The sequence below is a fragment of the Penicillium riverlandense genome (assembly GCF_028828495.1).
Source record: "Penicillium riverlandense strain IBT 135883 chromosome Unknown utg000002l_segment0_segment0, whole genome shotgun sequence".
In the NCBI taxonomy this organism is placed as follows: domain Eukaryota; kingdom Fungi; phylum Ascomycota; class Eurotiomycetes; order Eurotiales; family Aspergillaceae; genus Penicillium; species Penicillium riverlandense.
In genome coordinates this window covers 1-22729 of record NW_026643195.1, presented here as the reverse complement: position 1 = coordinate 22729, position 22729 = coordinate 1, and the positions used below count along the sequence as shown (strand labels likewise).

General features: G+C 47.2%; 7 protein-coding genes across 7 annotated transcripts; 2 read left to right on the top strand and 5 right to left on the bottom strand.

The window, feature by feature from the left end:
* Nucleotides 1-1322: 1322 nt before the first annotated feature.
* On the bottom strand, nt 1323-2203 carry N7474_002292 (uncharacterized protein; the record flags this gene model as incomplete). Its single annotated transcript, XM_057193707.1, has 3 exons — nt 1323-1689; nt 1753-1890; nt 2073-2203. 3 exons carry the CDS (start codon nt 2201-2203, stop codon nt 1323-1325), a joined length of 636 nt encoding a protein of 211 aa, XP_057055062.1.
* Nucleotides 2204-3291: 1088 nt separating this feature from the next.
* On the bottom strand, nt 3292-4320 carry N7474_002291 (uncharacterized protein; the record flags this gene model as incomplete). Its single annotated transcript, XM_057193706.1, has 1 exon — nt 3292-4320. One exon carries the CDS (start codon nt 4318-4320, stop codon nt 3292-3294), a length of 1029 nt encoding a protein of 342 aa, XP_057055061.1.
* A 565-nt stretch (nt 4321-4885) lies between these two features.
* Nucleotides 4886-6693, top strand: N7474_002290 (uncharacterized protein; the record flags this gene model as incomplete). Its single annotated transcript, XM_057193705.1, has 6 exons — nt 4886-5017; nt 5066-5213; nt 5279-5322; nt 5379-5953; nt 6016-6391; nt 6460-6693. 6 exons carry the CDS (start codon nt 4886-4888, stop codon nt 6691-6693), a joined length of 1509 nt encoding a protein of 502 aa, XP_057055060.1.
* Nucleotides 6694-8262: 1569 nt separating this feature from the next.
* N7474_002289 (uncharacterized protein) lies at nt 8263-8805 on the bottom strand (the record flags this gene model as incomplete). Its single annotated transcript, XM_057193704.1, has 1 exon — nt 8263-8805. The coding sequence occupies one exon, from the start codon at nt 8803-8805 to the stop codon at nt 8263-8265; it is 543 nt and encodes a 180-aa protein (XP_057055059.1).
* Nucleotides 8806-12094: 3289 nt separating this feature from the next.
* On the bottom strand, nt 12095-13738 carry N7474_002288 (aldehyde dehydrogenase family protein; the record flags this gene model as incomplete). Its single annotated transcript, XM_057193703.1, has 4 exons — nt 12095-12991; nt 13053-13486; nt 13545-13614; nt 13673-13738. 4 exons carry the CDS (start codon nt 13736-13738, stop codon nt 12095-12097), a joined length of 1467 nt encoding a protein of 488 aa, XP_057055058.1.
* A 1391-nt stretch (nt 13739-15129) lies between these two features.
* N7474_002287 (uncharacterized protein) lies at nt 15130-17379 on the top strand (the record flags this gene model as incomplete). Its single annotated transcript, XM_057193702.1, has 2 exons — nt 15130-15282; nt 15343-17379. 2 exons carry the CDS (start codon nt 15130-15132, stop codon nt 17377-17379), a joined length of 2190 nt encoding a protein of 729 aa, XP_057055057.1.
* A 677-nt stretch (nt 17380-18056) lies between these two features.
* Nucleotides 18057-19312, bottom strand: N7474_002286 (Aromatic prenyltransferase DMATS type; the record flags this gene model as incomplete). The annotated part of the gene is made up of 2 exons (XM_057193701.1): nt 18057-19023; nt 19074-19312. The coding sequence occupies 2 exons, from the start codon at nt 19310-19312 to the stop codon at nt 18057-18059; spliced, it is 1206 nt and encodes a 401-aa protein (XP_057055056.1).
* Between the last annotated feature and the right edge of the window lie 3417 nt (nt 19313-22729).

Sequence of the window (22729 nt, the reverse complement as noted above, 5' to 3'; positions counted from 1 at the left end):
AAGAAAATGAAGTCTTGATTCAACTAGCAAGGCAGCTGGCATGGGAAGGAAGAGAAACAAGGAGGTAAAGGATTATCCAGCCTGACATACCTGATACAGGCAAAGAACAGAAATAGCCAGCGTTTGCCTGCAGATGGAGTTTGCCTGCATGTCAGGTCAAGATCTTGACACCACTATTGTCTCCCTCGGTCTCCATCGCAATCCTAACCTTGATTTCACTAAAGTCTGAGATGTCAACCCTTCTGGTTTTCCACCAACAGTATTGCTGCGACCATGGCCAGAAAAATGTGTTACGCCCGCTCGCGTTGAGATAGTAAAATGCAGGCCCGTACTTGGGACTAGTAGACAATTTATCGAGTTCCGACTGCATCGACTTGGTCCATTCCGCTTCTTTTTCAAGATTGGGCTGCAAGGCGTACATAGAAGAATCTGCCGATTGTTTGCGGATCCCGCCTCCAAATGTCAGGCCCTCACCGCTCTCCGGTGAGGGCCTGACATTTGGAGGCGGGTATGCCGGATGATTTCTAAGTTGTGTACTGCGTCATTCCCCAGTCCTCGAATCAAGCTTGACTAAGGAGTGGTGGTGTTCGGGCCATTAACGAGAAATAAGTTTGGGAAAGAGCTTGTCATTGTCCCTATCATGATCTCGGTCAACGTATAATACTATAATATTGGTGAAATAGAAAAGTAAGCAAACTTACCATACAGTGTCTTCGGATACTATTCCCAATGCTCACTGAGCGCCTTGCCGGAACGCCCGATTGTTGGCACTGCTCCTCCCCATCTCTGCATCTCGAAACCCGTGCCCCAAATGAGCACATCTGCCTGGATGTGTGTGCTATCGGCTTCCGGCTGCAGCGTGGCCGCACCATAATGACTGGCAACTCCATCATCGATCTGAATCACCGCATCCTCGACATTGGGTGCCTTCGTTATCACGCTGGAAGCGTCTATTGCGGTTACTGGATTGCTGATCACGTTAACATTGTCCTTTTGGAACACCTCAAAAAACCCTGATAAAGAAACTAGGGGTCTTTTGGATCCAAAGCGACCTGTTGGGGTGAGCTTTTGCCGCAGGGCTGGATCAGAGACGCGCTTCTTCAGGACGTGACGGCAATAGCGTTCTTCGCACCTTGCAACCCACGTCACGGGCCTGAAAACAAAGTAGGCCCGGACACCAAACAGGGATCCGACCACTAAAGCGTATAACGAGATAGGCCAAGGATCCACTGGAATGCCAACTTCATCCAATTCGGATAGGTGGGGTTGATAAATGGATGGCAATATGTCATGCTCCTGCAGAACACGTACATCGATGCGGCCTAGGATTGGAGGTGTGGGAGAACCTGGACAGACGTCGGCCCAGTGGCTACATATGCAACAGTTTTGCCTGTAAAGTCGTAATGCTCAGGCCTGTCAGCAGTGTGCCACGCCTCTCCCTTGAAGGTGTTAATTCCTGGTATTGGAGGAATGACTTTGCGGTTGTAAGTGCCTGCAGCCTGTATCAAAATTTGGGCTGTCCACTTCGTCCACATCCTACACATCCACGATCCATAGCAATTGTCTTCGGACCATGTACAGTGCATGACTGGTTGACCGAACAGAGTGCAACCAGGAAGCCCGTAGAATTCGGCGAACTTTTGTAGTATCGAACGAGCTCTGGGCCTGTGGGGAAGAGAGAATCCCAGTCTGAAAGCGCAAGCGTCAGCCCAAATCGCGAGAGCATCTCGGGGCGGAAAATTAACAAGTCACGCACTAGAATACCATACCTGGATTTCGATGCCAACTAATTTGGTACGTGCAGCTGAGTACATCGCAAGCAGCTCCGGGATACGTAGCTCCTTGCCAGACACCGCCGTAATCGCTTTCACGCTCAAATATCTGTAGGTCCTGTGCTCGAATTACATTCTTTTCTCAACAGTTCGGCAGCCTGGACCAAACCACCGACACCATCTCAACTTGGGATAGAGATCATTATGGCTTCTAATTGAGCACCTTGATAGAACGAGATTTTCGTCAATGTTCTGTACAACTATGAGCGTACCCTGAGCACTCCCTAAGAGGTTACAGACTCCGGTGGGACACTTTCCGAAATACTGGCTATAAAATCGGCTCTCTTTTCCCTCAAAATCTGGGGTCCGGTATCGATCTCTGAATATAGGTAGCCCTGAAGCCAAGCTTCCTCAGAGACCTCAATTTCCATTGACTATCTTGTCGGACTCATGATGATGATGAATTCGTTATAGTGGCTGCTAACCTACGGCTGCCAAGAATAGAAGTAATACTTGTAACAGAGGAAACACGAGGAGAGATAGCTCCCGCCTTCGTCTCTATAGTCCACCTGCCCACTCGCTAATAAGCACACAAGTCTACTCGCCAGCTCACTAGGACAATGTAATCCACAACACCGACTGCATCAGTCGCTCAAAATACATGTTCTCTGCCAGTGGGCTGAGCAAGTGGCAGTGTTGAAAGCATTTGAAACTGGCGCATTTTTTTTTTTTTTTTTTTGGAAAGATCTAAATTTGGTACTACTTGACTGCACAGGGGTGAGAACAGTTTGAAAAAAGAGAAGACGCTTGACTTCCTGAAGACCCAGTATTCGGAACCCGACCCGCTAGATAAGACCATAATATTATTGAGAGTTTTCAGCGAAGAATTAGTGTTACCGAGAGTCTGATATTTGATGGTCCGCTAAATCTGACGACTTTGTTAAATTTGAAAAGGGCAAGGCCATGCCACATGTTTCAACGCCACGGTCTTCGGTGCAAAATATATGTCACAGGTCCTCTAGATCCCTTTGAAGAGACTAGCAATCCAGATTCGTTAAAATACCCTGCACCATACATTAGTTAACGCAGACTTTCCAAATTTCGGTTAACCTCTTTGACAAGGCCAATCGGAAACTTGAGAAGGCAGCATGTCCTTGTCGGGAATGGAGGAGGCCCCGCCATTTGATAATTTTCAATCGAAGGTAAAAAATCAACTACATGTACGAAACATTTGCGAAGGGGATGAAGAACACTCGTCAACGGACATTATTTCCCTTCCGGCTGAGTTGCTATACCACATACAGGCTTTCTCGAAATCGCCTTGACCAAAACACACTCTTTTCTGGCCCCGCCGCCAAGCCCTTAGCCCAGATCAATCATTTAAGTTGCCATAATTAAACTGAGGAACGCCGTAATATGCAACGCGTACGGTATTGTATAATTCTATTAAATTGACTGTAGCATTCCGACGGATCGGAATCATTACACCTGGCCCACCAGTCGTGAACTCTCTCGCCCATCACTGCGAAGGCTTTGGGGACGTCGTTCCCCAGCCAACCTTCCAATTTTGGCCCCGGATAGGAGCAAAGAGCTCCTCCAGGGTGGGTTTACTGCTTATCATTGCCTGGTCGTATAGAGCATCAACAATAGTCTCGAGCGTTTTGCGGTTCGGCTCGACACCGTAAACCCAAGCATCACCTCCGAAGATCTGGTCGATTTCGTCGACTTCGGCAGCCAGCCACGGCAGCATATATCTTAGAGCATCCAGAAAGCGCATACGGGCCCTCGCGACCTCCTTTGCATCATTGAAAGCGTTGAAGAGACTTGACGGTAGCCAAGGATACTTGTCGACGAGCTCCCGCTTCACGACCACCGTATGCATAATAGGGAAGACACCTTTCTCCTTAAAGTATGTCTTCTCCACGTCCTTGAAATCAGGAAATAGCCTTCTAACATGCTCCGCAGTACGAAAACACGGCGGAAGGTCCGCCCCGATCGTTGCAGCGATATCGCCGTCCTCCAACATCTGGCTCAGCGACTTGCCGCTATTGTTCCGTGTGATGTTCACAGGCTCTACCAGGGGCATCGCTGCCGGTTTACCATATCCTTCGGCGCTCATAAAGGAGCCCTGGACCCAACGTACGCTGTCAAGATCGACGCCATGTTGCTTGAGCACTGAGCGAATCCAAACTGCAGCCGTCATGGTGTAAAGCGGGACCCCAATTTTTTTGCCATTCAAATCCTTCGGTTCTTTGACAATAGTACTGTTCACTGCAATGTACCCATGCCGAAACGCTCTGGATGGAAACACTGGTATCGCAACAAAATCGCGGAGACCCATCGCGTATCGGCAAATATATTCGCTGAGACTGAGTTCGGACGCATCAAACTCTTTGCCCCCGGCCATCCGATCAAAGATATCTCGTGGGTGATGGAGAGCCAGGAAATTAAGATTGACGCCTTCTGGCACGACCTCACCTGACTGCAGCGGCTGGAAACGGTCGTACAGCAGACCTGCAAAGGTGATAGGAACTTTGTGGGACCCCATGGCGGAACGTGAACTCGCAAGCGACACACTCGGACTGTTGAAGGTCATAAATGAGCCTGCCCAATTTATTATTCCCGGGGAAAAGTCTCATCCGTCTCATCACCAGCTATTTCCCGCCATTTCTCGCGTGAGCCTAATCCCCGTTCCCAACTCAGTGCAAAACCGGAAAAACGGCATTTTCGTTATCTCCCCGTGCGGAGCTTCCGCCATCCCCACATTTTTCTCCTAGACCTAATCCCCGCTCCCCGAGTGGTGCAAAACCGAAAATTAAGCCTTGTCGTTATCCCCGCGAGCCCTAGGGTAGTGCGGAGCTCCGATTAACAGGTAGCGCGTACTCCAGGATTTTGTTGAATACCCCAGGTGTATTTACTTCGTATTAGTCATGCGCACCCCTCCATTGCATCGTAAGCACTAGACAGCACGCTTAGCTGGAACCCGACTAGACGGATAATCGGACTTGAAAGGTAAAAGTTGAACTGGTCTTCCTACCTTATTTCTCTTACACAATCGTCGTTTAGTCTCGGGTTAACTATCCTTCGCAAAAGACAGGTTTCGCGACAACGTTATGGCCGAGGAAGCCGAGAAGGTTCAGCACCCTCATGGCGAGTTCGCCGACCAAAACATTGTCATGGGCAGGATGTCCAAGTCCGGTGTCGTCTTACGCCCTCAGCCGACTAATGACCCAAATGAGCCATTGGTAAATAATAACTGCAAAGAGGCGACCTAATTGTGCTAACAGACATAGAATTTGCCGCAATGGGAGAAGTATGCGACATATCTCGTCCTCTGCTGGTTCACCTTCCTGGCGTTCATGAACTCTTCTGCGTTCACGGTTGCCGTCAAGTCAATCGTTGAGGAATTTGGCAAGACACCGACAGAAGCAAGCTACTTGAGTAAGCCTTCTACAATTCCAATCATTACCCGCGGTCTCTCTTTTTTGGCACTAATGTGCTATTAGCATCGCTGCAGGTACTTGCGATGGGTTTTGGTGCTGCGTTTTGGGTGAGATTCCTCTCGCATCTACACATTCACCACCTGCGTTAACCATCTTGCTGCAGATGCCCATGTCCAGAAAAATTGGCAAACGTCCCGTGTACCTTCTGTCAATCCTCTTCCTGTGCACCACTAACATCTGGAGCTACTTTTCCAAATCGTACGGTAATCTCCTGGCATCGCGACTAGTCGGTGGTTTCTTGACCGCTGCTTCAGACGCCCCTGTGTCTAGCGTAGCGGCGGACCTTTTTTTTTTTCACGAGCGGGGCCGTACCTTGATGATTTTCAATATTGCTATATCGTCAGGCGCCTTTCTCGGGCCCTTCATTAACGCCTACATCACCCAGTACTTGGGCTGGGCCTGGATGTGCGGTATAATGGCCATCGTTTCGGGTGCGACCTTCATTCTCGCAGTTCTACTTGTCAAAGAAACGGCTTATATTGTTCCTAACGGTGTACGAGAACTCGATCGATCCGCTGAGACGTATGCGCCAAAGAAAAGCTGGGCTGCTTCAATGTCCCTAACCACAGGCATCGACCGGGACGCGTCCTTCTTCAAATGGGTGCTCGAGACCGTACAGCTCATAGCTTATCCTCCTATCTGGTTCAGCGGACTGACTGTGGGACTGTTTATCGGGTGGTGAGTTTTGGATATGAATTACAAGAGATGAATTACACGCTGTTGCTGACTATGGATACAAGCAATATTGCGATCCAGCTCACAGCTTCCCAAACCTTTACGGCTCCTCCCTACTCCTGGCCACTGCATAGCGTTGGACTGCTGTCCCTCTCTGGCTTCACGGGTTCTCTGCTCAGCTTCTTCTTTGGTGGTTGGCTCATTGACTGGATCGCCACTCGCGCTACCAAGCGCCATGGCGAGCATGTAGAGCCGGAGTATAGACTTCCGGCGATGATGATACCGGCTGTAATCGGACCGATGGGTTTGTTGACCTTTGGACTAGTGATTGCGACAGGGAAACCTTGGGCTGGTGCCGCCATCGGATATGGCATGCAAGGATTCGGTGCGACGGCTGCTGCGAATATCGCCGTAACCTACGTGGTAGATGCCTATCGCCCGGTGAGTGGAATCTTCCTTATAGTACGATCAAGTAATGGCATGACTAATATAGCATTGATTCAAAACAGGTCGCTGGGGAAACCATCGTGATCGTATTCGTTCTTCGAAACGTTATCGTCTGCCTCATCTCCACTTACATTTCCAAATGGTTCGAAAGCCAAGGGTTAAAGAATGCCTTCGGAGAGCTAGTTGGCGTTGCTTATATTATCCTGTCGTTCACTTTGCTCATGTATTTTGTCGGCCCTGGTCTTCGGCGATTTACTTTGACGTATGGCCCAATGACCAAGTATACAGAGCGCTGAGGGTATGTAATTCCTAGGGATTTTTTTCTTTTCTTGCATGTACTTAGATGACTAGTACTAGTCGGTCGTAATTGAACTTAGAAGATGAAGGTGATTCAGTGGGCACAAAGACACACTGATTCTTGCCAGATTCAGTCCGAAACCATGGTTCGTTTGAACTTATAAAACCAGAGCGGGGTAAATACACGTAAGTAGCACCTGACGTCATGCGATATAAATCCTGAATAACCTCACAACAGGTCCAACCTATAACAATTATGTTGAGATATAAGTCGCCGCCGATGGTCACCGCTGGTCGACTGGTTTCTTCGGACCAGGCGGTTTAGGCATAAATTAACTATAAGGAACTGAACAACTTCGGTAATATCATTGCAATTCTCAGGTTGCCTATTGACGCTGAACTAGACGGAAAATGGTCTGTAGACTCCGCTAAAGCTCCCGTTGAACGTGATCTTAACATTGATATGAGTCCACAGCTCATCCGTTCTTAAGGTAAAACCGTTGGATTCCCTTTTGAGATATAATCCATCTTTCAGGTTTCCATGGAGCTCCCCAGCTTGGATGCCAACGTAGCATGGAGTCGCTGTGAGGTCATAGTCATTCTTGTCGATTGTACCGTCAAGGCAATAACATATATTAATGAAGCTCCGCGTGGAAATGTGATTTACAGTATGACCCATGTTAACCGGGCCGAAGTCCCAATCAAACTCTTCGACATTATCGCCAATTTCTCCTTGATCTGCGTCAAAAGGACGAGACGCTCATGTGTGGCTGTATAAGAGGTGCCAACTTCATCAGAAGGGGTTAAGTTGATGAGAGCACCTTGATGGAATTTTAGCCTTGAGTAAATCATAAAGCTACCGTTGCATCATGAATACCCACCTGTAGTTCGTGGCAACTTGCTCAATTCCAATGGCAGGGCAAACCATATAAGGCGTACCGAATCGTATAGAAGAAAGCGTAAGCAGAAGTGAAGTAACGACTAGGCTTGATAAGGAAGATGGAAAGTCTCAAGGACAATTCTAGAATCAGATGCAGCTTCATAGCTATGAGGGCTTTAGGTCTCCCCGGACAGTTCTGCTACTGCGAGCCTGAGGATGACGACGAAACAACTAGCTAGAACTGACTGGCATAAACAGGGCGGCGAGACGATGCGTATTGACTGATTCGGCTGGCCGTGCGATACACGAAGCAGAGAACGCGCTTCTAGATCCGCCGATACCGCGTGTTGGTGGAGGGCTGGAGATGATAGAAGATCGGCCGATGGCTAGGTCGTCGGCAGGCATCATCAACGAAGCTGTTGATACGGGCGTGGTCAAATGCATTCACACGGTGGTCGGCCACCGACCGGATGGCCTAGTCCACAACGGCGTCTAGGCTCTCCGTCCATAGCTGCAGTATAGGCTCTTGCACTGGATTGGGCATGTATTCGAGCGCGACTAGTTCTGTGAAGGTATAGCCCTTGGTATAGTCACGCCACCAAGTCTTGTCTAACCAAGGGCTAGCCTCACTATAGTCACGATCCGTAGTGATGATCTGACTCTACTGCTCTCACTTCTGCTCACATTGCTAGATCTGCTCGTAGATCTGGGCGCGAATAGGATCAACCGGGTCTACCGTGGTAGGTTCAAGAGGCGGAGCGACCCGAAAGAATCGACTTTGGGGGCCTGAGAGGAAGAAGCACTCGGAGTAGACCTTTTCCCAGAGATCTGAACCCGCCCTCGGCTGCGCTAATGCAATAGTGGCGGTAGTCTTCTGGGGTCGACCTTGCCGTCGTGGGGTGAGCTGATGGGTCCGGACATGTTTTTCCATCCAACCCTCAGAGCGAGTCACAAATGGACATTGCGTGCATCCGAGACCCTGCTCTACTGGTAGGCCGGGCAAGGCCAAGGAGGAAGGGGATGGAACCTGGATCTGCTGCTGAGAGGGTTCGGCCAAAGAGAATTCCTCGAGTTGTTTCTCCAGCCGAGAGACTGCCGTAGCTGAGTTAAGGCTCGGCCATTCTTTGCGGTGACCTTTAAGACGCGTACTAAGGTGGGCAGGTGGGACGGCATGACCGCAGGGCTTGCATACTAACACCTGATATTCTAGCAGATAGCGAAAATGCTCCATCGCGACTTGCGACTTCTGTTGGGGTTGACACGCCAAGCGAGAAAGGGCGGTGTTAGGGACGACGCCGTTCACATAGCTAAGAGTAGGAGACTAGTGAGGAGGAGAAGAAGAAGAAAAAGAAGGAAGACAATAGGGTGGTTGAGGTATCAATAGGTCGCGCGTCAATTGGGTCCATCGTAAACAAACTCGATGAATGATCATCAATAAAGTTAATTAGGGCGCGCCGGCCGACCCACGCGTCGTGCGCGTAGCGATTCTAGGGGAGAATGCGTGGGAGTAGATAAGTGGAGAGAGCCCTCCTTCCTTTAAGGCATTATGGATCAACAAAAAGGCTTAATATTGACAACATATGACACTTTATATTGCTTTGAGCTTTCTGAGTTCAGAATTATGTGGTTGTGCATTTGTTTAATGTGAGATTAGCGCAAAGGTCAAATTGACATCTTCAATGTAAACCCAAAGCCGCTAACGCAGTGCACTTAGTCCAGGTTAGAGCGCCAGATCATGACTGTGCCCTTGGTTGGGACAAATGCATGTTTTACAGGATTGTTGCAGTTTCATCGATCCATCTGATTCTTGCCTTTGCGCTTGGGAGACTTTGCTCTGGCCCAGGGGAACCACCACTGATGGCATTATCAACACAGCGAAGAGAATTATGAAGAATCGAAGATCTCGAAGAACCGTTAAATCAAAGTATTGTGTTCTTGCTATATTGAAACCGCGTCCTTTTATGGTTTTTGTTCAATATATAAAAAGAACTGAACGTAGTACTCATGATTGATTGATTACACAATTCACACGTCTTGTTCAGCACCGTACGCCCTCGCTTCGTACGGCCGCATCCCCGATTCCGTGCTTTCCTCTAGTTCAAAGTATTGATTTGCACCGATCTTGATACGATTCATATCCGAGGTCATACTTCTTCCCCTTTTTGATCCCCAAGGCTCGGACTTGTTCTCTGAGGATACCGAGCTCAGTCCGAGACTCTTGCGCCCGAAACCGGCATATTTAGTCCAGCATAGGTGAATAGCGGGCGTACAGCTGACCATCAGGACAACAGCAGCTTCAATAATGCTGAATGTGGCTGTCAGTTAGGGACTTGAAGCAGGTAACTGGCATGGATCAACGTACGTGACAAGCTCGGCATTGGTAAAGTTAGTAGAGGATCCCTGAGACATCGCATCCTGAAAATATAAACACAATGCACTAACGGTAATGGCACTGTCAAGAATAATGGTCAGCATATTCGCGCACGTAAATCAACCAGAAGGCAAGTACTAGGCTCACAGAAGGCCTGTGGCAAAGGCAAATCCTAATCCAATTTTCCGACGAAGGGGCATATTAAGATTCACGATGACGGGAATCGGGAGAACGAAGACTACAACATCAATGGCTAGAGATATTGAACCACGCGCAATCGTTGCATCGGTGATAGCGTTGACACAGGAGAATAGGAATGGCGTCGTGTTAGCGTGAAGATCCGGGCTGCATTCGATGCTAGCATATAGTAGGGTGATCAAACCGCCCAAAGTACCGAAGATCATGAGAAATATACACGCCCAGCGTAACCATTTCTTGATACCAAAGGTCCGCATGAGCAAAAAGAGCAGAGGTAACTTCGCGCTATAAATTGCGCAATTGGCTGAGGCTATTCCAACCGCAGCAAGCTACAAGAAAAAGTTAGTAAACAGCCTCGGAAAGCAACAACGTGAATTCACAACCATACCTTTGTAAATTGCTGGATCGTTACATCATTGGGATTCGAGTTGAACACTTTTTCGTAATGGGTTAGTGCCTGCGTAGGGCTCGTATCACAGATTGGTGAGATTCGTACCGTCGACCAGCAAGCAGAACGCGACAGAATTCAATATAAGAAAGAGAAGTGAGATCACACTCAAGTCTGCCAAGATAGCTTTGGTTAGCAAAACCCGTTCCAGTTGAAACCACAAAAGTACAACTTACGATCGTCAACGTAGAGCTTGTTATGATTGTAATTTGTCCAAACCCTGAGCGCAATAACAAGAGCAGAAAGTGCACATAGACCACTCGCCAACCCCGCAAATGGTGTCGGTTTCAGGGCGGATGGTTGTATAATAATTGCAATGGGGTTCATACTTTTCATTGCATCTATTGTTTTAACGACGAAGTCAGATTGTTGCTTAACAGGAGATTCCAATAAAAGCTTCTTGGGATAGGGGACAAGAAAGCGAAAATGTTTACGGGAGAAAAGAAGAACGCCTGAATTGAACGAAGAAAAAGTTTGATTCCTCAATGTCGGCTACGGGGCGTGGTATTTAATGTTGCTCTCATGTAACCTTGCAAGGGCTCAGTTCTGGAAGTGGGGGCTTTTTTTTCTACGATTTTCCTTTTTCGTTTTTTTTTTTATTTTATCTTATTCATTTCCCTTTTGGGTGATTTTTCTTTCCCCGGCTCAAAATGACGCGTGTATATTATAAGCAGCAATGCAGATCTTTGAGAAACATTGGGGGCCAATACTTCAAATTTGAGCGGGCCTGGTGTACTCTTACGGTAACGTAATTCACAAGCGAGCGGGTCAGGAAACGCGATTGCGCCCCAACGCGTCAACTTCAGCATTTTAACCACTAATCATGCCCCCAAATCGCAGACAAAATTCAAGAAATTTTATTGAGCAAGAGAGTAGGATCTAGCTCGCGATACAATTCTATCAGAACAAAGAAATTCTAACGATTTGCGAAGCTACGCGCTGATTTGAAGTACCTCGCGCAACGCTCTAACATCGATGCAATGGCTAACCCTTTCGGCCTAAGACCCGCGCTAATAATCATAAATTGACTATAACTAAAGAGCAATCGCTCCTATAGTGGATACTTTCTATAGAAACGCGTGGATTAGCTCCCCGACCTAGTATAGTAAGGGATATGGCTAATATGTATTCTGTTACTAGAGCATAGTAGTCAGACATTTAGAATGAATTAGGTTTATAACTATACTAAGCGCCACGACGAGCTCAAATCGTAGTATTCTCGTCGGTACAAAATGCGAGCAGGAGTCAATCATATCGATAAGCTTGATTTCCTTAATGTTTTCCTATAGGCCCACGCAGCTTTAAACCAGCGACTATCCAAAATGCTTTCGCCGTAGCTAGTCTAGTACGATATGAGCCAGAACGGGTCATTTCAAAGCTCGATATTCAACTTCGGACGACTACCCCCCTAGGTAGTCGACTAGGGAGCTAATCGAGTGCATAGAGCCCTAAAACGCCTTATTCAATACATCATAATCACATTTATTTTTCTATCTACCTTGCCTATTCATCATCCACTTCAATCATGACAGCCTTTGTCTCCAGGAAATGGTCCAGGCATTCATTCCATCCCTCGCGTCCGATTCCACTTGCCTTGTATCCACCAAAAGGCATATCCGGGAAATTAGTTGGGCTTGTGCAGTTGACACCAACACTACCGGCCTCCAGCTTCTTAGCCATTCTAAGGGCCCGGGAGATGTCCTTGGTGTAGACTGCAGCATAAAGACCATACTCGGTATCGTTCGCCTTGGCGATAACCTCATCCTCGCTGGAGAACGTATTGATGCAGACAACTGGCCCGAAAATCTCCTCTTTCATGATCTTAGCGTCCTCTGGCGTATTAACGAACACAGTTGGTTGGACAAAGAATCCATTCTTGTGTCCTATTGGAACCTCTCCAAGCGTCATCTTAGCCACCTTCTTCCCTTCCTCGATATACTTCTGGACCTGGTTGTACTGAAGCACGTCTGCCTGCGGACCATGATTTGTGCCCGGTAACAATGGGTCGCCACTCTCAACAACAAAGGCCTTGTGGAATTTTTCAAGAAAGGTATCCGCAATCGCTTCATGCACATAGATTCTGGAGTTCCCCATGCAAGTTTGGCCGCTATTGAACTGGATGGAGAATTTAGTCTGCCTAACGGCCTTGTCGATATTGCAGTCTGGGAAGATAATGGCGGGCGATTTGCCGCCTAATTCGAGGAGGATATTCTTCAGATTAGACTTGGCGGCTGCCTCTTGAATTAGGCGTCCGGTTCTGCTTGAACCTGTGAAGCTCAAGACACGAACGTCCATATGGTGAGATAGTACGCTTCCAGAGACAGGACCATGGCCTGAGATGATGTTGAAGACTCCAGGTGGGAAGCCGACCTTCTCGATCAGTGTAGCCACTTTTGCAGACTGGGTTCATGGTTAGTACGATGAAAATAGTTTCGTTTTGCTTCGGAATACCGTAACCCACAGTCAATGGAGCCTTCTCACTGCTCTTCACAACGATTGTGTTCCCTGCTATCAAAGCCGGAGCAGACTTGTTGATCAAGAACCCAACGGGCACATTCCAAGGAATAATAGCTCCAACAACCCCATAAGGCTGTCTCATCGTCATATTAACATATCCATTACTATTCAAACTCGATGTACCCATAGCCTGATACCCCGCCTCGGAAAAATGGTCCAGGGTCTGGGCCGCCACAAAGGATTCAAAGTAAGCTGAGACAGGACGGCCCATTGATAATGCTTCGAGCTCGGCGAGTTCATCGTGAGATTCCCTGATGAGGGCAGCTAGCTTCTTGAAGTAAACTCCCCTCTGCTGTGGGCTTAGAGCAGACCAAGCCGGGAACGCAGCTTTAGCGGCAGCAACGGCCGCATTGGTGTCTTGTTCGGTTGCTTCGGAGACTGGACGACAACGTTAGACTGTGGGTACGCAATTGCAGCGCTCTTTGTGCTAGATTACCCTCAACAAATTTCTCGCCGGTACTAGGGGAAATCAAGTCGAATTTACCCCCATCAGATGCGTCAACGAACTTGATGAAAATGAGTCCGTGGTTGGTTAAAGCTAAGTAGAGTAGATTGTAGACATACTTTTCCATTGATGAACAGTCTAGTCTCCAAAGACTTCGTCTTAGGGTTCTGAACAATCGTCGACATTGTTCTGTTTCTAAAAGTCCCAGTGAAACTGTTTCTGAAACGCGAAGAGAAAGTTCGGGTCAATGTGGACGTATTTGTACCGCGTGGGACGATCTTCAAGCTCAAAGGGGAAAGGGGGCCCTTAGGAGTGGGTGATGGGTTCAACACTCATGTCCATGACATAGTTCGAGATTAGACGTCAGCGGAACTCGGTTGCTTCTCCGGTCGCATCTCCGGTCGCAATGAGTCGTACATCGCCCACCGACGATATCTCCGGGTTAACCATCAGCCATATATCTAGGAAGTCGATGTCTACATGCTAATTTCTAATCTAGTTGAGCGCATTTTCATCTGGAACACTCAAGGATAGAGAGTCTTCTCCATGGTGTACATAGTCAGACCACTCTAGATGGCGGTGGTGATGGTGGGGGTGGGGTGTAGACGCACTCAGAGAATAACTCACCTTGGGCATGGGGGCCAAGGTCGCTCCTACATTACCCACTAATTCCCTTTTTAGGAAGTTGGGGCGAGGGGTGGGGGTGTTTCGAAGTTAGCATTTAAATTCCCTTCCGCTTTTAGTGGAGTCTTCTCCATTTATTTAAGTTTCTTAGAATTTACTATCTTCTATACAAGTCTCTATAGGTATCTGGTAGGTATTTTGCAGGTAGCTATAAATTTGTTTTTGGTGGTATTTTTCAAATATTGAGTGTGTAAATTTCGAGCTGCAATTAATTCTTCAATGGCCCCTGTAAACTTCGGGCCGCAGTTCATCTATGGCCCCCGTAAACTTCGGGCCGCACTCCATCTATGGCCCCCGTAAACTTCGGGCCGCACTCCATCTATGGCCCCTGTAAACTTCGGGCCGCGGTTCATCTATGGTGTGTGAGACACCAGTTCCGTGTAGTATTTAGAGTGCATAAAAGTAAAGATAATAGTAAGAGAAAGAGAACAGAAAGAAGGGGGCTCGCGTACATAAAACTGCTTATCAAGATACTTAGTGCAGCCGGTCAACGGCCCTGACCGCGCACGTGATTTCTTTCGCCTGGTTTTCCAGGCTCGACGCTCCCTATGAGGATGAATTCTCCTATAATTACTCTTAGTTAGTTAATACCTACATCTCTCTGTCTGTCTACCGAATTACATAACGGTGTACTTACTGGACATCTTAGGCTAAAGGGTGGGGGCGAACTAAGAGGATTGTGATCTGAAAATAGATTCGACGTAATTTATAGTTATTCAGCTGATGTTTGTAACACTATATTAGCACTAGTAATAAATATAAATACTGCGTACTACTTTTGGTGCCCAAGAATGTGCCTGGTTTCGCCTTGGTCAAAGCATGAATCGTGCATGTCGAGACGATTAATTGTGAACTTGATGAGATTCCCAACATATCGCACAACTCGTGGACAATGTTTCCCGTTGGCGCATTACCCAGTATAATATACGGCAACTTTAGTACAATAGTCAAGGACTTTCAAGATGATTCCTTGTCGTCTTACAGCGTTAACTTGGCTCTTGGGATTATTTTCCTCGTCGTTTCCCTACGATTAGCGACAGCGAAGGTACGTGTGTAGCTTGTTGCAATAATCTATCCTGAAGATTCGTGCGCTCACATTCTATAGAGACACTCTATCTCACCACCCTGCGAGACAATAATTGAGGAGGCAGAGCAGACAAATCGGCGCAATGGTCACGAAAATGCCGGCTTCCTGTCTAAAGAGGCAGCATTTTCGCCTCTCCAAACAATAAAGGCACTTCCGCCTTCCCATGCAGTATGGGACCAACTTGCGGCCGACCTACCTCGCCTGGTCCAGACCCAGACTGTCCGAAAGACTGTCACCAAGATGCCACTGCTTGACTCATCCGCCGAAGCCTTGCCCGACATTTACCTCCAACGGGCCGCCAGCATCCTAGGAATGGCAGCTCATGTGTTTGTTCGCATGGAAGGAAGCGAGCCTCTCACACTGAAATACGACCGTCATAGCGATATACTGCCGCCGTCGCTTGAGATCCCGTGGACCGTAGTGTGCAAACGCCTTGGGCGGCCAGCCCCAGCTCTCACCTACGTTGACGGGGTGGTAGCCAATTTCACATCAACCAGCTTGTCACACAGTGGCGTGGCGCTCGAAAACTTGGAGTTGCTCGTTCCAACCGTTGGCACCAAAGAAGAGCGCACGTTCATTGGAATAATGATTGAAATAAACGCCAAAACGACACCAATTGTCCATCAAATCATAGAGGCCCAAAGATCCGTCTTAGCTCAAGATTCCTCCTCGCTCAAAGACGCAATACGAATTCTCCATACACTCTTAAAACAGGTCACCAAGATCCTAAATAAGCTCCATGCGAACCGAGCTCACAAGTCTCATATTGATCCCATCTTATGGACGCTCACCGTAGCGAATTTGGGAATCCCTTGGGTGAAAGGTGCGGTTGGAGCGGCAGGTACAGCGCATCCCTTCTTTCACATGATGGATGAATTCACCGGACGGTCTGAATATAACACGGGTATCGGTAAAGAAGCGCAAATTGTTCGAGCTACGTATCCTATCCATTGGCGCCAGTTTCTCGAGGCCATCACGAAAGTGTCGGTCACGGAATACGTTACTACCTCAAAGGATAGAGAATTAATGGACCTCTGGAAAACTTTTACATCCTCATACCACGGCAACGACGGTTTACTAGGACTCCACCGGCGAAAGGTGTTCGGCTTCCTTGCTGTCTCGTTCAGGATTGGTCGAAGTACAACCATTAATGGTCTTGGTCGCAAGCGCAGGACCGAGCCTTGGCAAGAGGTCGATCAAGAATTGGATAAGGCACGTCTAGAACGCAGTTTTCTCGACGCATATGAACACAATCCGGACACCGAACCTAGCTCAAAGAAACTCTTCATGTCCCAGCTCATAAAAAATAACTCAGACGAAACTGGTTATTGGTTTTCGGCCAAGGGGAGTGTATACGATGCAAGCACATTTATGCAGAAGCATCCAGGAGGGGATATTGTGATCGCGTTGTGCAGTGGCCAAGACATTACCGACAGCTTGGAGGCAGTCGGTCATTTGACGAACCCTTCGACCCGCAATAAACTGGAAGCCTATCGGATAGGGACCCTGGAAAAACCGAAATTCGCTTTTTCACAGGCAGAAGAGGTTTATACGGCCGCCGTTGACATTGGTCAAAAGGCAGCCGAAATGGAAAACGTGTATCGGAGAAATTTCCAGTTATTGAATGGGAAACTTACCATGCTGGACGAACCAGAAGTTCTCACACCTAAGAAGGCACGCCACCTGCTTGATGCAAAGAATAGGCTTCAGGATGAGCATGTGCCGGGATTGGCGATGCTTCTGGATGCCCTGCTCGATAGTATCGCGAAGTTGGACATGAAGCTTGACCTGAGTACCATTCGTGCGCAAATGGTCGGCCTTGGGGTGCTAGAAACAAAAATAGGCACTGCAATCCGCTTATCAAATTATGAAATGGCGGTGGACATGCTACAGAAAGACTTAAGTCGGCTGACTGAAGTAAAAGAGCTTGTTGCGATGGTGCTTGGAACTTTCGAAGACCCTGGATTCACATATTCTGAGCAAAGTCAGCTTGAATCCATTGTGGACACATTAAGTGGAGTAGCCGGCCAATTGGTAGTGCTTGCTGGGAAATGAGTTTGTGTATATCTTTACAGGATCTTTATAAGAGTTGGGAGGCAAGATTTATGGGTTACAGGTGGAATTATTTATAGATGACGTATAAATAGTAGTTGAGCGCTAATGCGACACCTGTCTAATGAAACTATCTGAGTACTCTGCTATAGTACAATTAAATGCAATTATGACAGGAGTTGTATGTTAATAATCCTCCACTGTGTTGATACCATATTCCAATGTCGACTGGCTGAAGTGTACTTATTCCTTTTAGGCATAACTTATCTCATTTTGATTTGTTGAAACGCTACGGTGGCCTGGCTTAATTCCAGCTCGAGTGCGGGGGTATCTAGAGGTTCTATACCTATATCCCCTACTAACACTAGGGGACTTGATTCCTAAATTTAGTTGATTTTGTGCTGGTTCAATTGAAGATTGCGTACGGGTTGTGGTAAGGTAGCCCGTTCGTTGATATGGCTCGCTCGCTAATAAAATACATTTAACGCCATTTACTAACGGCTTGCATACCGTGCTCTTAAAATAAGCTTCCAAAAAAGAAGAAAAGACAAATGAGATAGTGCATATGTCCCTCTGTCATCCCGGCTACTTCGTAAGTTTCGTCAACCTCTCGCTGGTGAGAGCTTGACTACTACTAGGGGGCGAGTACCCTGACCCAAGTCTAAGCCTGAAAATGCGTTTCAGCGGCCACCATTCGAGAGGCCGTCATCAACAAGACACCCGTACAGTTCGGCTGAGAGATAAAATGTGTTGGACAGCTTACCATCTAGCTTCTCCTTCATACTCACCCAGCTATGGATGCCACGACCAGCCTCCAACGGCCGGCGCTGCACGGAGCTGATGGCGTTTCTATACCTCTCTCGGTAGAGCTGAGGCGCAGAAATGGCATCCATGTACGTCTCAATGCGCTCCTGTGCTTCGGCATCATTTGCTGCATAGCTGTCGATTGGGTAGAGGACTGTACGGGCCGCCGGCCGAGACGGATCTTTGTTCTTGAAATGGAAACAGGATAACCCGGGTTTTTCACGGTACGGCCCAAGCGAGCCACCAGCCATAACTGAGTAGAACAGTTCGATTGCTTGGACGCTGGAATTGGGATCCATTTTGACATGCTTTTGCGCGATTTGCGTTGCAGACGCGCCACAGTGTGCAACGTATACCTTGACTTCGGCGTCTTCTGGGTCCGGCGACAAACCAAGCGAGAAGTAGATAGGATAGTCGCCACCAGTCATGATGCTCTCTAGTAATTTCCACGAGCTGTCCAGCCCTAAGCGCTCCAGAGCCTCTCGGGTCACGTTGAAAGCGTTTTGCCTCCCGGTGGCTAGTGGATTCAGGTAAATCTTCCACTTTTCTAGTGTCTCTGAGGTAGCGAAGCTGTGCCATGAGGCCAGCATACCCTCAGCATCTGAGGGGAGAAACAAATCTCGAACGAGGTTCAAGCGGTCCAGGGAGACTTTTGCGGGGCAGTACTCTGTCGCTATGCAGTCGGTCAAGCGCGAGGTGCTTTCTTGGAGGGCGGCTAAGCTGTTTTCTTCGGGCTGAGCCTCGATTAGGAACCGTAGCTCGGATGCTCCAGTTTGTTGGGACAGAGCCAATGAGTACTCAAAAGGCGAGTGATCATTGCTCACGTCGGAAACCCAGGCCGACCTGTCTAGCTTCTGCGGTATGGCATTTTGGCACCACCCCCCCCGGAAAACTTCAAGGCGTGTAGCAGTTTCTCTCGCGTGACCTCATCTTGTCCAATTGCTTCAGAGAGACGTGTAACTTGCCGAGTGGCCTCGCTAATATAGGTACTGTTGATCACCTGGTTCATGAGAGCTGGAGCAGGCGCCGCCGGCATGGTAGGTTTGATTGCAGTTGTGGTACGTTGGTAGGCGAATTGGTGACTTTGAGTGTACGACCAGGCGTCTGGTTTCTTCTGGTCTAGGAGAGTCATATCTGCTGTAAAGTTGCGATTGTCAACGTTATTGTCAACTGTACGATGTGCGCTGTGTATGCGACGTGTGTATTCGGCAGAAGGTGGACAAAGCAGGGAGCTGAGCGCTCACTAGGAGTATATAAGAAAGTCACTTTTTGTCATATAGATCCAGACGAACACAGAACACAATACACATAGTCTTTGCTAATCAATTATTCTTATAACACCTTTACCTGTTGGATTACGTGGAGGATAAACGGGTAATCCGTTGCGGGGAATAATATCAATACCACTAGCAGAACGAAATGAAAATGTATATAAATGGAATGAGGATAAATTCAATAATAATGTTGTGTATGATTGTTCATTTCTTTACATGCTAGGGTGCCTTTTGTACCTGATTTTTCGCCCCTGAGCGAACACTGCGTGGAGCGTTCTGATTGGCTGTGGAACGGCATCCTCATATTCCATCATTACCACTAGGCCGGATTGGTGTACTGTTTTACCGCCAATCAAACAATTCTAAACTCGACGTCTTAGGGGCCATTTGCCAAAAGTTTCTAATAGTATCATTATGGATAACATACGTTAATATGCAATGTTATCTAGTTACCCTAGGTTTTGGGGGGGGGGGGGGGGGGGGGTAAATTTACACGGCCTAGGCTCATCGTAGATGCGAAGCTACTATCAGCTGCCAAGAAGGCTTTTTTTTGGGTCTCGACTTAGTGTGACCAAGTCTATGTGGCATGGACTCTGGGCGCCCGGTGCTCTCTTTTGCCTCCGAAGGATGTAGGGTTACACCCGGGCTGACACCTGTAGCGCCGCTAGCTTTTGGGCCTTGTAAATTTCGAGCTACCGATCATCTATGGCCCCCGTAAACTTTGGGCTGCCGATCATGCAGTTACGCAGTGGCCAATTTAATGCCAGGACGTGCCAACTATGGCCCTGTTCAAGGTTGGCCCCAATATTTCTCGGGCCGCCTGGAAATCACCCGCTAACGGGTGAGAGAAAGCCACTATTAGGCTACCCACACCTACCCACTACCCAACCCGGTGTGGGTCGGTTTTGGGTAGGCTTCTCGTACCCACGGTGGGTAATGGGTGGTCATGGGTTACCCATACGGGTAATTGGGTACCCAAATGGGTATCAAACAGTGCAAATATTAAAGAGACTCGTGAATGCATATTTTGTGCAGATTTGACCAGACGCGTCGCGTATCTGTATATAGAGAGAAATTGTTATAGGACCTTCGTACGAAGTCCTGATATTGTTATACTCAGCTGAAGCTTCGTGACTGTTGACCGCCTTTTCGTTCTGCCATGTTTACCCACGCATCTTGTTTCCCCTTTCTTCCCCTTTTCTTTCTTCCTTTCTTTAATGAATCCTTCTTGTGCATAGGACATACCATCAATTGACACAATTTGGTCTGATCCCTAACAGCACATCGCGATAGGACTACTAGATCTTAATCTACTAATTCCCAAATTTATACGATTAAATCTTCTTTATATAATAACTTTGTACAAAGCAAGGCTACCACATTATCATTGAAACATTATAGTCCTATAGCGTCCTATAAGCCATTCTATTAATTAGAACCAAATCTGTCCTAGTTTCAAATATTTTCGTTGCACGTTGTAGACTATATATACACTACTTCCTGCGTATTCTCAAGATGGTACAGTGGCACCGCAAAAGTTTCCGACCACCCCTTGCTTACATAACATTCTGCCTGCCATCAAAAATTCCAGATTTCCACCAGTATCCCCAAATTATAGTCAAAACAATTGCTGATCCCCAATTATACGTAATACCTGAGAGGATTGAATGTAAAATAAATAAATTCTAGGTTTTTGATTTATCTATATCATGGCTCACGGTTTCCGGTAAAGGCGGTGTACATCAGGCGGTGAAAGGGGTAGTCGGAAACTTTTGCGGTGCCACTGTATGTGCTCTCTCGCATTTTTTGTGGCTCAACGGATGTGGGATTACATAACCTTTCAACGTTAAACGGGAATTGATAGGGACACCCCCGTTTTTGTTAACGTAATCCACATACGAGCCGTCCACACAACCGAGCCGTCCATTTTCTCCACAGGTATACAATTTTGAAGCATTTCAACCACAAAAGATGATTAAATTGGAATATCTAAAACATGAACTAAATAGTTATTTATTAGGACAACTTCTTATAGTATGTCCAATAGTTGCGCAGCCACTGCAGCGTCGTGGAGCTCGCTGGCTTGGCCTAGGTGTAGGCTCATCAACCCGCTCATAAAGCTGCGTATCAAGCTGTTGAACTCGATCCTGACCTTCCTGTACAAATAAAACAAGATCATCACCAAGATTAGCACGCCTCCTTGCCCTCTTTTGCATTTTCCGCTTATTCTCACCCCGTAGAACCTTAATTTCTTGTTGAAGAAGAAGGTTCATATTCATTGCCATCTGCGCGGCTTTTTCAAGATGTTGAATATGAGATACTGGACTACTAGAAAGCATTCGTTTGCGAAGGCTTCTCTGTAGACTGCGGACCTTATGATCGAGTTAGCGAGGATTCTGAGGTGTTTGAAAAGTAGAGGAGATTGAGCCTTCAACTTCAACAAGAGGTGGTGTTGGTGTCCGAAGTTGAAAAGTGACCTTTTTAAGAACCCGGTCTTAATCAAGTGGGCTTAGTCCTGCGCTTGCAAAACAACTACATATATTCTCCCTAGTAAACACCTTTTCGCGAGTAGGTGGATAGAGAGACAAGAAATCCTCCTTATCGATATGATTGTTGCTAGCAACTATCATCTCTTCTACTAGTTTTCTATATGCGCGCTTTAGCGGACCAAAAACACCGACATTAAGTGGTTGTAAAAGGTGAGAGGTATGAGGAGGCATACAAAGACAGATAATAGCATTCTCTTTATAGAATGCATCAAAATCTGTAGTTAAATGACTACTATAGCCGTTAAGAATAAGCAATCGCTTTGCACTAGTCGAATGGTTTTTAGAATGTGGTTCAAACATCTCTTTTAGCTAGCGGAGGCCAATTTCATTAGTAGTCTAGCCATTCTGACTTCTTGCGATAGCATAGCCCTTATTAAAAAGAGTATGTTCTTAATACTAAGTAGCATGTTGAGATCCTGCTTTCAAGATAATCCACGGGGGTATAGATATCCCCTTCGAGCTCATACATTCAATAATTGTGACCCATTCGCGATTCCCCTAAATAACCCTACGAGGTCTTTCACTGCGTTCTACTGTAGTAATAACCTTAGAGGTCGAATAGAGTCCCATCGCGAAGCTAGTTTCATCGAAATTCTAGATATCATCTTCATGAATGCCATGTTTAAGAATAGCCTCGCGAATAGTCTCAAACCAAGGTTTTATAACCTTTGGATCTTCCTGCTTTGCACACTGATATGATATACGGTTTTAGGCTTAGGGCTTAGG